At 42.8% G+C, this 15,275-nt stretch overlaps 1 protein-coding gene across 1 annotated transcript in view; it reads right to left on the reverse strand.

Annotated features, from left to right (window-relative positions):
* Nucleotides 1–2,968: 2,968 nt before the first annotated feature.
* The window catches only part of TDRD9 (tudor domain containing 9), a 109,867-nt gene continuing 97,560 nt past the window's right edge, over nucleotides 2,969–15,275 (reverse strand). Inside the window, 3 exon segments of the mRNA XM_055304236.1 lie at nucleotides 2,969–3,474; nucleotides 4,840–4,912; nucleotides 11,291–11,409. Coding sequence (XP_055160211.1) covers nucleotides 3,373–3,474; nucleotides 4,840–4,912; nucleotides 11,291–11,409 — 294 coding nt within the window. The 3' untranslated portion in view covers nucleotides 2,969–3,372.

The following is a 15,275-nucleotide window of genomic DNA, read 5'->3' on the forward strand; positions in this document are numbered from 1 at the left end:
CAAAAAACAAATAATCCAGTCAAGAAGTGGTCAGAAGACATGAAGAGACATCTCTCCAAAGACGACCTACACATGGCCAACAGACACATGAAAAGATGTTTAGCATCACTCAGCGTCAGGAAAATACAGATCAAAACCACAATGAGATACCACCTCACACCAGTCAGAATGGCTAAAATCAACAACAAAGGAAATGAGATGTTGGAGAGGATATGGAGGAAAGGGGAACCCTCCTGCACTGTTGGTGGGAATGCAAGCTTGTGCAGCCACTCTGGAAAACAGCATGGAGGTTCTAACTTAAATACAATCATCCTAAACACACACACACAAACACAAAACAAACAACAACAAAACCAACTACCCAATGATCCAGTAATTACACTACTGGGTATTTACCCCAAAATACAAAAACACTAAATCAAAACACAAAATACAAAAACACAAAATGATAGGATGCACGCATCCCTATGTTTTACAGCAGCATTATATAGTCAAGATATGGAAACAGCCTATGTGTCCATCAACTGAATGGATAAAGAAGACGTAGTATATATACACTGGAATATTACTCTGCCACAAAAAAGAATGAGCTCTTAACCATTTTCAACAACATGGATGGATCTAGAGAATATAATGCTAAATAAAATTAGAGAAAGACAAACATTGTATGATTTCACTCATATGTGGAATTTAAGAAACAAAACAAATGAGAAAAGGGGGAAAAGAGAGACAAACCAGGAAACAGACTCGTAACTACAGAAAACAGACTGATGGTCACTAAAGGGGAGGATGGGGGGGGGCAGGTGATGAGGATGAAGGAGCACACTTGGGATGAGCACCGGGTGGGTCACGTATGGAAGTGTTGATCTCTTACACTGTACTCCTGAACCTAATATCACACTGCATATTAACTAACTGGAATTTAACTAAAAACTTTAAAAACACCACGGAACCAGAAAAGCATGCATGTGAACAGCAAGGGAGTTATCACCTAACTTCAAATTATGTGGGGAACAATGTTCATTAAGCAGTAACGTCCACAGTAGCCAAACTGTGGAAGGAGCCACAATGTCCTTTGACAGATGAATGGTTAAAGATGACATATGTATATATAATGGATTATCACTCAGCTGTCAGGACGAATACCCACGATTTACATCGATGTGGATGGAACTAGAGGGTATTATGCTGAGGAAAATAAGTCAATCAGAGAAAGACAATCATATGGTTTCACTCATACGTGGAATAGAAGAAATAGTGAAAGGGACCATAAGGGAAAGGAGGGAAACTGAGTGGGGAAAAATTATGGAGGAAGACAAACCATGAGAGACTCCTAATTCTGGAAGACACAATGAGGGTCACTGGAGGGAAGGAGGGTGACTGGGTGACGGGCACTGAGGAGGGCACATGATGAGATAAGCACTGGGGGCTATATGTTGGCCAACTGAAGTTAAATAAAATATTAAAAAAACACAAAAAAATAATGTGGGAATAAAGAAGCCATCAAATGTGCTACTTGGTTTGGCAGAAAGTAGAGCTATTGTGAAGAACGAGGACAGAATTAACCAGCTACGCAATGTGGCTGCATGGGGTGATGGAGGAACCAAGCACAGAATGATGTAAAGAGCTCAGTCTTCACTCATTCTAGCAGCAAGTAAATAATGACTAATGGTGGAAACTGAGAAGCAGCATGATTTACCTGATGTAATATTTACCAAGATGGAGGCAATTCCAGAAAAAAAAGAAGAATCCAAATGTTTTTTTAAAAAAGATTAGAACCACAGAAACAGAGGAGCTGGATTTTTTTTTTTTTTTTTTTTTTTTTTTACAGCAAGCCATTCAGTACTATGTAATTTTTTAACCACTCATGGAACTTTGGAACACAAACAGCAGAAAGAGCACAGGACAGCTCACGGGACCATCTGCTGCCATGATGACCCCACCTGGATTACCACGGCACCTGCCTTAGACCCTGGCAAAGTGAAGAGCACCCAGCTGGGTGGAGTCTCCTATCGTTTCCCACGAGATCTTTCTGAAAAGACAGGCTGAGTGCCGACCTTCAATTCAAGCTGAACTTCTGGTTGCTCTCAGGCATGGCACAGGTGGTGCTGCCAACGTGGTGCCCACCTCCTGCCCACGGCTGGGGAATGCATTCCCAGAGTCCCACATCTGCACAGTTTTGGCTTTAGGCTCAGCAAGACCAGGGGCAAGTAAGACATGCGTGACGGTGCCCAGAAGCTCATGACAGTGACACCATGATGCACACAGTGTTGTGCGCCCCCACAGGCTTGCTGACTGCCAGGCCTGCAGCCCAACAAGGCCTAGCAGAAAACGGGCTGGGCCCCCAGTTTACAGAAGCTCCACAGACTGCCAGTTTCCCAGTCCTTGTACACGAGCTCCTGGTCACCACCCCATGGCCCCCAGATACACAGGCTTCTCGGATTTTCTCACGAGCTGCCCTGCTGTGAACCAGCCAGTGTAGGCAGAGCGCTTCTCTTGTGCTTCCAACTTGCCCCTCGCAGATCCTGATGCCGGCACCTCTGCCACCCGTGGGAGCCAGCGGGGATCTGCTCCTGCCGCTGCGCAGTGACGGCTGTTCTCATGTGACCTTGACTTGACTTCACTTTCACCAAGAGGCCTATACTCCCCTTTACCGGTTTTCTCAATTCTGAGGTTTTAGAATGAAATAGCTTTTAATCTCTTCTGACTAAAAACTGTCAGAAACAGAAACTTAGTCTAATGCTTTTATTGCTTTAACATAAATATACTAGTTGCCAGATAATCTCCCTGATTTCCAAAATTTGGACTTAGAATTATAAGGTAGATAAAAATCTAAAATATACAAAACTAAAGTTAGTTTTACCAAACTTAAATACTTTCCCTCATGGAAAAAAAAATGACAAAATGCCACAAGAAACACGCAGCTCTCCTTTGTGGTAACCTGGGGTTTGGGATGGTGGTTCCCCTATATCCCAGGTTAAATCACTGTAATGAAACAGAACATACTAGCACATACCAGAACCTTACATGTTCAGCTATTTATATTTACCTTAATAGATTTAAAGCAAAATACATCTCTTTTCCAAAGTCTTCTTTCAGCCAGTGGATTTTCCCTAAATCTTTAACACAGTGATTTTCTGTTTCTAGAAAAGACAAGACTTTCCAATCCTTCCCAGCTGAACAGAAACACCACTCTCCAGCCACCACCCACATGGAAGAGGAAGCAGGATGGAGAAGACCTTTCGGATGCAGCAGGCAAAGACTGTCACATTCAGATACAGAGAAAGTCATCTGCAGATGCTTTAATCCAGCTGTGTTTGGGGTGGGTCTCGGTTCCTTCAGGAGGAACTGGGATACCAGCTGCCGGCACAGCTAGGTATTGAGAACAATCAGTTTGTGGAGCTGGTAGAGAAAGGTGTTCTTCCCTCGGCTGCTTTCCCGGTCAGCCTGCTCCATGACCAGCTTTGGGTCAACCTGAGGGGGAGACAAAAGGACCAGTCAGACCTTTCCAGGACACGGATTATTCTAGACATCAGTTAAAGTAAGTACAATGACTATATATAACTAGACACACACACACACACACACACACACACACACAGAGAGAGACAGACAGACAGACATGTTAGACCAGAGAAAGTCGTCTTTCAGTTTCGAAAGGTATTTCTAGAACACCTTTCTCAGTCCTCTCCCAGCACTCACTGCTCTGTGTCTGACAACGTACCTTTAATAATACAGTGACCTTTCCTGGAAGCTCACAGGCGTCCCCCCCACCCCCAACATGAACTGCAACACTGTCTCAAGCTTTCAAGTATGCATAGGTTTCCTAAAACACATCAACCTCTAAATAAAGTTCTGCTTTCAAAGTCAGTCCTGCTATTAACTTGAACACCACAGAGTCTGCAGGAAAGGTGCTGGCGCCCCTCCTGTCACAGGCAGAGCCTTGCACTCAGGGAGCTGGCTCAGAGTCTGTCCTGAGGGCTCTAGAGAGGGGCACCAGACAAGGAGCACACGACAAAGGAAATCCTCCTTCAGACTCAGATGGGAAAGCACCACACATCTCGGGGCATCTTGTTGCTTCAACTGCAGCTGGTGTCTGTACAAACACATCCCTGGCTCTAGAATTAAAGCTGAAAGCCCCTCCTTTAGTTCCCTCCAGGTCAAATTTTACTCTGTTTTCTAAACTTTCCATGTAAATGTAAACATCAGGGTGCCCCAGGTGGGCCCTGCCTGACTTCCCCCACTGCTGTGGACTGAACTGTGCTCCAAAATTCATAAGTTGAAGTTCAAATCCCCACTGTCACAGTATCTGGAGATGGGGCCTTTGGGTAGTAAGTGGGGTTCTATGAGGTCATCAGGGCAAGGCCCTCACAATGGGATGAGAGCCCTTCTCAGAAGAGACACGAGGGAGAGCTCACCTCTCTCCGCCATGTGAGGACACAGTATGTGGGCTCGTGTCTCCCAGCTAGGAAGGGGGCCCTCGTCAGAACCTGGCCCAGCTGTGCTGGTGCCCTGACCTCCAAATTCCAGCCTCTGGAATTATGAGAAAATAAATGTCTGCCGGTTAAGCCACCTCGCTGTGGTGCACTGTCAGAGAGTGGAGCAGACTGGGGCCATGCCAATATGTCTGGATCTACTTCATTCAAAGTTAACAGGCAGTCGCCCTTGGCATCAGAGAGAGCGCACCACTGAGAGACAGCACATCCCTATGACACCAGCCCATGAGCCAAGAGAACCGTCCACAATGCCTGTCCCATTCTACTCTCTCAGGACCCTCCACGACCCTTGCCATGCACTCCTAGGGGGCAGGCTGTCCTCACGGCACTATTTCTCACTCACCTGATTCCATTCATATGGCTTTTCATGCCACTTAGGGACAACTCTCTGTCTTGGTTTCAACTGACAGAACAAACTAAAATTAAAAATAAGAATTAAATCTTAATTATATGTCAGTAACCGAAAAAACTATGATTAAAAAAAGATTTAAATCCAGAATTATAACTACAGTAAATTTTTAAAAGGTCAAGATTTATGTAGCTATGACCAGAGAATAATCCACTATCCACTAAAAAACAGGACGACAGAGCGCAGGTACAGGTGCAGAGGACCAGCCCCCCCGTTCTCCCCGTCCCTTCACAGCAAGCAGCGTTGCTCCGGCCCATACATCGCTGCATCACTGAATGGAACACGGATTTTATGTCCTCTCCTCTTAGACAGCCTGACAAGCTGGAAACGCCATCAGCTTAAAAAGGCAGAGTTAGAGACTTCTAGCAATGAACAGAGTATAGAGGTCAGGAAATCTTCTTGCCCCCAAAACAACTGTAAAACTCAACAAAATACTAAAACAAACAAACAAAAAACCCAACCCCACAAATTCCCAAACATTTGAAGGCTCTGGAAATTAGCCAAAAACAAACAAGTTGAGAAGTATTCATTCACAAAGAACCGCTGAATTCAGGTAGGAAGAGTGGAGTCTGGGGTGGAGCTCCGGCCTGGGGCTAGCTCCTCCCACTCACCCCCAGCTCAATCTAGGACCTGAGGGACTAGCAGGGCCAGTCTGGCCATAAAAACCAGCACCTTCGTCACAGCCAGACTGAGCTTACTTGATTAGGTGCAGAGGGTGAAAAACCCTCCTGTCTGGCAACACTGTCAGCAAATAAATGGGGAAAGCCCATGGCTCTGCTAGCCTTAGGTCACGGTCCTCCTTGGGGCCTGGGCAGACCAACAGACAATCTAGAAGCCCAAAAGGAAGGTCTTGGGAGTGAGAGTATAAGAGGGCCAGGCAGGCCCTCCACACACTCCCTGGGGGATGAGGAGGCCTCTCACACATGCAGACAGGACCGATGGCAGCCCTTAGCTGGCCACAGAGCCCTGGATGACTGAGAGGAGCCACGCATGCACAAGAAAGTCCTGGGAAAAAATAAAAACCAGGGAAGAGTTCAGAATTGCCTGAACTTTGGCTGCACTCCCCAAACCACAAGTACATCTCCTAGCAGAGAGAAGCTTAAAGGCTTAGGTATTGAAGTACAACTTCTCATTAATCACTGGCTGAACACTAAACAATGCACACCCAAGAACAACTCCCAGTAAGCCAGGATGAAAATAAAAAGGAGAACTAAAACAAAAAGGAAAACAGAAACCAAGTATCAGTGGCCTCACAACACGGAGGGAAACATATCCTGCAGAACCCTGCAGGGGGATCAGGACCCTATATACTGCTACACTACCTCATTGAAGAAATGGGCAGAAGACATGAATAGACATTTCTCCAAAGACGACACACAAATGGCCAACATGAAAAGATGCCCCACATCATTCGGCATCAGGAAAATACAGATCAAAACCACACACTAGTCAGAATGGCTAAAATGAACAAGTCAAGAAACAACAGATGTTGGCAAGGATGCAGAGAAAGGGGAATCCTCTTACACTGCTGGTGGGAATGCAAGCTGGTACAGCCACTATGGAACACAGTATGGAGGCTTATAGGATCCAGCAATTACATTACTAGGTATTTGTCCCAAAGGATACAAACATAGTGATTCAGAGGGGCACATGCACCCCAATGTTTATAGCAGCAATGTCCACAATAGCCAGAATATAGAAGAGCCCAGATGATCATCAATGAATGAATGGATAGGGATCCCTGGGTGGCACAGCGGTTTGGCGCCTGCCTTTGGCCCAGGGTGCAATCCTGGAGACCCGGGATCGAATCCCACGTCGGGGTCCCGGTGCATGGAGCCTGCTTCTCCCTCTGCCTGTGTCTCTGCCTTTCTGTCTCTCTGTGTGACTATCATAAATAAATAATTAATTAAAAAAAATAAATGTAAAAAAAAAGAATGAATGGATATAGAAGATGTGGTATATAGACACAATGGAGTATTCAGCCATCAAAATAACCTTGAAATTTTGCCATTTGCAACAACATGAATGGAACTGGAGAATATTATGCTGAGTGAAATAAGTCAGAGAAAGATCCATATAATCTCACTCATATGGAATTTAAGAAACAAAACAGAGGATCATAGGGGAAAAGAGGGAAAAATAAAACAAGACGAAATCAGAGAGGGAGACAAACCACAAGAGACTCTTAATTCTGGGAAACGAACTGAGGGTCGTTAGGGGGGGATGGGGTAAATGGGTGATGGGCATTAAGGAGGGCACATGATGTGATGAGCACTGGGTGTTATATACAATTGATGAATCACTGACCCTACGTGTGAAACTAAAATTTTAAAAATTAATCAATTTTCAGCAAAAAAGCATGAGACATTTCACAAGAAACAGGATGTGTGATCTACATTTGGGAAGCATCCCAAAGAATCTGAGTGGGCCCAAATGTGGGTTTTAGCACACAAGACTTCAAAGCAGCCACCGTGAGTATATACAAAGAATTAATAAAGCAATCCACGTTTAAAGAAAATACAGGAAAATAGGACAATGACTCAAAGATAATTGCAATAAAAATTAAAAACTATACAAAAAAAATTCTGGAGTTGAAAAGTACAATGACCAAAATGGACAATCCCCTACAACACAGCACACCTGCAGAGCTCAGATGGCAGGGTAGAGCAGCAGTAAATGTAAGGACCAGTCAATAGAAACTAGTCTGGGGTGCCGGGGCAAGAGGGTACAGTCGGTTAAGTGTCCGACTCTTAGTTTAGCTCGTCATGATCTCAGGGTCTTGGGATCAAGCCCTAGGTCAGGCTGTGCACTCGGTGGGGAGTCTGCTTGGGAGTCTCCCTCTCCCTCTGCCCCTTCCCCTTCTCGCCCTCTCTCTCTCTCTCTCTCTAAAATAAATAAACCTTTTTTAAAAAGAAAAGGATTATAAAAAGATTCTGAACTTTATGCCAACAAATTAGTCAATTTAAGTGAACTCCTACAAGACACAAATTACCAAAACTACTTAAAAAGAAATAGAAAATCTGCACTTGATCTTAGCCAAAAGGCTGAGAAGTGATAGAAACAGAGAATCTGAACAGACCTAAAACACAAGAAATTGAATTTGTAACTTAAAATTTCTTCACAAAGAAAAGTCCAAGCTCAGATGGTTTCACTGAAAAATTCTGTCAAATGTTTAAGGAAGAAATAATACCAATCTTACACAAACTCTCAGAAACAGAGTAGCTGGGAACACTTCCCACCACATTCTTGGAAGCCAGTTTTACCCTGATACCAAATCAGACAAAGATATCACAAGGAAGCTTGTGATAAACCAACCACCCTCAAGAACACAGATGGAAAAATCCTTAAACAAAAACATATTGCAAACAATCTACAAATATATAAAAAGGATTATACACCATGTGGAGCTCAAAACAGAAATGCAAGGCTAATTTTAACATCCAAAAACAAGTGTGTAATGTACAGTATAATACAATATACCATAAAAACTGAATGAAAGGGGGGGGAAAACAAACATGATTATCTCAAGGACAGAAAATTATTTGGCAAAATGCAACATCCTTTCCTGGTAAAGGCTCTCAGCACACCAGGAACAGAAAGGAATTCTCCAACCTGACAAAAAGGAACCACGAAACACCTAGAGCTAACATAATAATAGTGAACAACTTAATGCCTTCTCTCTAAAACTCAAACAAGACAAAGATGCTTTGAGAATCTCCCTTTGGCTCAGATCATGATCCCAAGGTCCTGGGATTGAGTCCTGGATCAGGCTCCCCACAGGCCTGCTTTTCCTTCTGCATATGTCTCTGCCTCTCTCTCTCTCTGCATCTCTCATGAATAAATAAAACCAGAAAAAAAAAGAAGCCAAAAGCACAAAGGTCAGTAAGGAGGAAGAAAAAACTGTCTTTACCCACAGATATTCTCCTATATGTGAGAGAAAAATCCTAAAGAATCTACAAAAGCTACTAGTATTAATAAGTTTAACAGGGTCATGGGATAAAGATCAAAACATAAAAATCAATTCCTCATTTCTAGCAATGAATAATCCAAAAATAAAATAATTTCATTCACAATAGCATCCAAAAGACTACAATACTTAGAAATAATTAAAAGCATAAGACCTGCACGCCGAAAACTATACAAACTTAGAAGAAGCAAAGTGAACAGAAAACTACTAAACATTCCATCTTCATGAAGCACATAAAATCAATACTGTTAAGATGGTAAATCTCCACAAACTGATCTGCAGATCCAACACAATCCCTACTACAATTTCAGCAAGGTTTACTGCAGAAACTGACAAGCCAATCCTAAAATGTATATGGGGGGGGGGGGGGAGAAGGCCGCTGGCTCAGTTGTGCGGCATGTGACTCTGAATTCAGGGTTTTGAGTTTGAACCTCACATGGGGTCCAGAGATTACTTAAAAATAAAATTAAAAAAATAAATGTCTAGGAAAAGGAAAAGGATCTAGAATAGTAAGCATAATTTGGAAAAACAAGAACAAAATATGAAGACTAACATTACCCAATTTCAAGACTAAGTATAAAGCCATAGCAATCAAGACAATATAATGCAAGACAAGTATTGGCATAAAATACACATAAGTAGAATAAAATAGTCCAGAAATAAACCTTTAAAATGTTTGTGGCCAATTCATTTTTGACAGGAGCCAAAGCATTTCCAAAAGTAAGAGCTTTTCAGCAAGTGAGATTGTCATGAATGGATGTTCATCTGAAATAAGATGAACTTTAGACTCTCACATCTTATACTATATAAAAGTGTCATCTCACAACAGACCAAAAACTAAAATACACCAAGTAAATATAAAAGAGGAAAAACTTCTGTCACATTGAGCTTAGCAAAGATTTTTCAGATATGACACCAAAAGCATAAGCCAAAAAAAAAAAAAAAGATAAAGCAGCCATCATCAAATCTAAACATTGTGTTCTTCAGAAGATAGCATTAAGAAAACGAAGACAACATGCTGGGAAAATATCTGCAAATAGTATATCCACTAGGAAACTTTTAGCCAGAATTTAGAGCTTCTACAACTCAAAAATAAGACAGCTCAATTTAAAAATGGGTAAAAGATTTAAACAGATATTTCACCAAGAGATACATAATTGGTTAGATGCTCTCTATCATTAGTCATTAAAGAAATGCAAAATAAAACCAGAGCGATACACCACCAGACTGTCAACACATATGCCGATGGTGACGATGATGGCGAGTGCTGGTAGGAATGTAAAAGGCCAGGCAACATGGACAATGGTTTGGCCGTTCTTTAAAAAATTAACAGGAATTCATCGTATAACCTACCAATGATACTCCCTAGATCTCTACCCCAAGGAGCTGGAAGTAAACATTCACCCTAAGACTTTACACAACTCCTCACAGTAGCGTATTCACCACAGCCTGATACTGGCAACAATCCACACATTTCATCAACTGGCAAACAGAATGTGGCACACAGACTATGGAGTATCACCCAGTGACCAGAAAGAACATGTTACAACATAGATGAGCCGCAAACATGTGCTAGGCGAAGGAAGCCGGATTTAAAAGAAGAAAATCAAAATCACCATGATTCCGTTTACATCAGGTTTATGGAGAAGGCAAATCCACAGAGACTGGGCGTAGATCAGGATTTGCCAGGGTTGGGATCAGGAGGGTGCCGCTTACAGCTAGGCTACAACTAGGCTTCTGTTTTTAAAACAGCTTGAGATACAATTCATGTACAACTATTAAAAATTTTAAGTATACAATTCAATAATTTTCATAAATTTGTAAAGTCATGCAACTATCACAATTCAGTTTTTAAATATCTGAGTGAAATTTTGAGGATGACAGAAATGTTGGAAAAACCAAGTCATGGTCAGGGTTATTAGCACAACTGTACAAATGTAATATAGTCATTGAAGTGTCACCCTCCCCGCCCCACCCCTCCCTATGGCCTAGTCAGAACATGGTCACCCTTGCTGACAGCAGCTATAAGGAGCTAGAAAGGATCATCAGTCACACTGGTCCTTGTTTGCCCAAGGCAGTGAGTGTCCTGTGCCATAAGGACTGAAGTTGTGTTGGCCAAGTAGCATCTGACCTCCTGATGACATTCCACACCTTCCCATGTGGATTTTGGGTGGATTTCTTTTAGTTTTATTTAAGCATTTTTTAGTGTTTTCTAGCATTGTTTCTGATCTGGGTGCCAGTCCCTTAGGCAAATACCCTGAGATGGCCTGAGCACTTTATGAGTGTCAAACTTCACGAAGTTCACAGAAAAAATATTTTTATGTAAAAAAGTGAAGAGAGAAAACTAAAATTAGCCTTTCTCACAATTGCTAAGGCAGCTTTGTATATTTAATACCTTCTTAAAAGTGTACAACTTACCCTAGAAGTTTCTGACGAGCATTATCCTGTAACTGTGCAATTCTTTCCGGCCCAAGAAACTTCGATCCATTTGGTCCATCACACACTAGCTTGTTAATAGCAGCCCTGAGAATATTAATCTGTAAATAAATAGCAACATAAATATTCATATGGTTCTACTATAACTTGCATTCTACATTAAAAATAATTCATTAGCATTCAGAGTTGTTCATATTCTTTTTAATATTTATTTATTGATTGAGAGAACGAGTGAGCACACAGAGCAAGAGTGAACGGGGGGAAGTGCAGAGGGAGACAGAGAATCTCAGGCACACTCTGTGCTGAGCACGGAGCCCAATGTGGGGCTTGATCTCATAACCCTAAGATCATGACCTAAACTGAAATCAAGAGTTGGGACACTCAACCAACTGAGCCACCCAGGTGCCCCCAGAATTCATGTTCTCACAACTATGTCAATATGGTTTCTGGAGCAAATTATTAAAACAACACAAACGACATCAATAACCACTACTGTAATTTAAGAAACAGTAACAAAAGAAAAAATTAAAAATCAGCAAGAAAAGCTCAGATTTTTCAGTCTAATCACACTTATTAAGTTCACAAGGTCACACAGCTCAACATCTACCTATATCATATGGATTCTTCTTGCTTTGCAATGTTCATACTGAAGCCCTAGAAGTAATCTCACCCCCAGAGGTATGACAAGCCATGTTCTACCAGTCTCTGTCATGGTTTTATAATAAAACTTTCCATTCTGACTAACTGGAGATCTACAGCAGAGCTGCACAGACAGATAATGAAATGCCCACCCCCCCAGCCCAGCCAGCGAGCGCCTCATGCTCACAGCTCGCAAGTCCCACTGAGAAGCTGACTCGGAGCATTACTATTAAAGCCCAGGCTCCCTCTAGACTGACCAGATCCTCTTGTCCTTTCTCTGTCCCTGCACCTGTGTCATGACTCCCCAGTGTCCTCTGATCTAGAGGTTTCTTAGCCTTTTCTTGTTTTTCAAGACCCTGACTATTCTCTAAAGAGTTCTGGGCAGATCTTTCATGGGATGTCCCTGGTTTGGGCTTGTGTGACATTTTCTCATGATTAGACTGAGGTGATGAACTCTGGAGAGGAACACCCAAAGGTGAGGTACCTTCTTATATCATCACACTAGGGCATGGGTGCCATCACCATAACAGGTCACTGGGATGTCGGCCTTGAGCACTTCGCTGAGGTGGTGCCTGCTGGGGTTTCACACTGCAGAGTCTCTCCTCCCCTCCCCTCCTTTTCTGCTTGGAAGTACATCCCTAAGTCCAGTCTACTCTCTGGGGACACATTAAGGTCCACTCCCTGGAGGAAGGTGTCTACAGGTACTATTGCCAATTCCTCTGTATGCAAGATCTGTCTCTTATTCCTCGTTTATATCCTTATGGACACACAGATAATCATCTGACAGTGAGTTCTAATCCAATACATTTATTTTGTTGCTTTGGCCCATAGGAGCCCTTTCAGTTGGCCCACGTGTCTCCCTGACATGCCCCCAACCTTTTGTTGTCTGAGCACTTCTTTACTTCCTGGCACTACAAAAAGCTCTAAGGCTCATCCCTTATTTTCCCTGCTCCAACCCTAGAGAAGTCACTCCCCCAAGGAGCCCTGGTTCCCTTTCCTGGAAAAACCTATCCAAAACCAGTCTGGGCACCAGGTTTGAGGGGTCATTAGGGCATCGTGGCTATGTGGTGTCATGGTTTATCAGCCCTCACAGAGCTAGGTATCAGATGTATATAAAGCCACCACTACATACACACACAATATGCATCCATGCATGTGTAAGTTAAACATGATTTCACACTGATGTCTGGCTCCTCGTGTGTCCCAGAGTCCAATCCGGCCCTCCTGTCCTGTCTGGAACTCCTCTGTCCAATGAGAAACCTGGCTCCCTCATCCAGGGAGCTGCCTGTTCAACCCCCCCAGTACCATGTAAAGCAGTTCCAGAGCAAAGCAGCCAGACCACGGAGGGAATAGTGTTTATGTGCAGCTGCTTTCAGGTGGCAGCCTTATAGGTTCCAGTCAAAGCACTGCCTTCCAAAGCTCCTTTCCTCCTCAGTGCAATCACCCATCATGTGTGTGTCTCAAATGCACACCTTAGCATGCCCCTCCTTCATGAGGAGTGTTCTGTGGGTTAAAAGGTACATGGAGTCATGCATCCAGCTCCAAGCATCCACAAAGCAGCTCCTCTGCTTGCAATAACTGCCAATCTGCTCTCTGACCTATGGCTTAGCCTTCCCCAGAATATGTCATATGAAGGGGATCATACACAGACTCCAAGTCCTGGCTTCTCCACCATGGAGACACACAGTCAACACCTACTCATGTCGCATGAATCAATTCACTTCTTTTGTACTGCCGAAGAATGCCCCACTGCATGACCATTGCATGGTTTCTTCAAGCATTCCCCTATTGGACATCTTGAACATCTTGATTTTTACAAGTTTCCAGCAGTTATGAATTATGAATGAAGCAATTGCCATTCATCTACAGACTTTATGTAAGTGTTCAAATCTCTTACATAAATACTTAGGGGTGGGATTCTTGGATCTTACGGTAGATGTGTTCCACTTTTAAGAATATTGTCTCCCAAAACAGGAGTTCCATTCTGCATTTCTACCTGCACTGAACAGTTTCTGTTGCTCCACGTCCTCTCCAGCATTCTTTACTGTCAGGTTTGAGTCAGTCATCGTAATAGGCACACACAGGAAGGTCACTGTGGGTTTTTTTTTTTTAAGATTTTATTTATTCATGAGACACAGAGAGGCAGAGAGGCAGAGAACATAGGCAGAGGGAGAAGCAGGCTCCATGCAGGAAGCCCGATATGGGACTCGATCCCAGGCCCTGGGATCACGCCCTGAGCCAAAGCCAGATGCTCAACTGCTGAGCCACCCAGAGGTCCCAGTCATCATGGTCTTAATGTCCATTTCCTAATGAACAGGAACAGTTGAGCATCTGTGTTTACTGCTGTCCATAGTTTCATTTAGTTACTTTTTAAAATTACCAGGTCTTAAGAGTACCTTACATATTATGGGTCTTTTATCACATAAATAATTCACAAGTACTTTCTTCTGTGCATAGTCTGTCCTTTCATCCTCTTAGCAGGGTCTTTGGCAGATCAAAGTTTTTAATTTTGACAAAGTCCAGCTTCTCAATTTTTTCTTTAACAAACTGTGCTTTTGATGTTGCATTTACAAACTCACTGCCAAATCCTAGGTCATACAGATTTTCTCCTATACTTCTTAAAATTTTATTTTACATTTTACCATTAGGCATATGATCTAAGGAGTATTTTTAAGTCCAAAAGCAGCTCTAAATGAAAGAGCAGTTAAATCAATAAGACGAAACGCTGACAACTGGTAACAGCAATGCCTTGGGGACAAGTCAAGCTTGGCATCGCTCACCTTACTACCTCCTTTTCCCCACCCCCTTCGACGAAGTGATGCCAACTTTGTCTACTTTATGCAACCTCTGAAAAGAAAAAGGAGACAGGTACTCTACAGCAGTGCTGCTCAAACCATCTGTGGTGAAGGACCAGCTTTATTTCTCACTTTGTATAATGCACTAAGACTGAATAACTGAATAACTACAACATATAAAAGTAAAATCATACAAAATAAAAGCCCCAACTTTTCATTATTAGATTTAAAAACCATGAAATTACTTTGTCGAATTGCTCCCTAACTTTCTAAGTGCTTCATCCTAACGGCTCCAGAGTATCTGCTCAGCAGGTACCTCTTTGTAAACAGAATGAGGCCTACCAGGACTTGGCTTCCTTGCTTCCCACCAAGAACTAGCAAGATGTGTAGCTTGTCTTAACCTGGAAGGAGACCTGGACAGAGATTCACGGCAGTACTTCTGCCCTGGTGTTTACTTTCACTTTTCACAGAAAAGCTTACTGTGTCAGGAGATCCCACAGGAGTAATTCAGAGAGCACCATCCCTGATGGTGA

This window comes from Nyctereutes procyonoides, unplaced genomic scaffold, assembly GCF_905146905.1.
Source record: "Nyctereutes procyonoides isolate TBG_1078 unplaced genomic scaffold, NYPRO_anot_genome, whole genome shotgun sequence".
In the NCBI taxonomy this organism is placed as follows: Eukaryota; Metazoa; Chordata; class Mammalia; order Carnivora; family Canidae; genus Nyctereutes; species Nyctereutes procyonoides.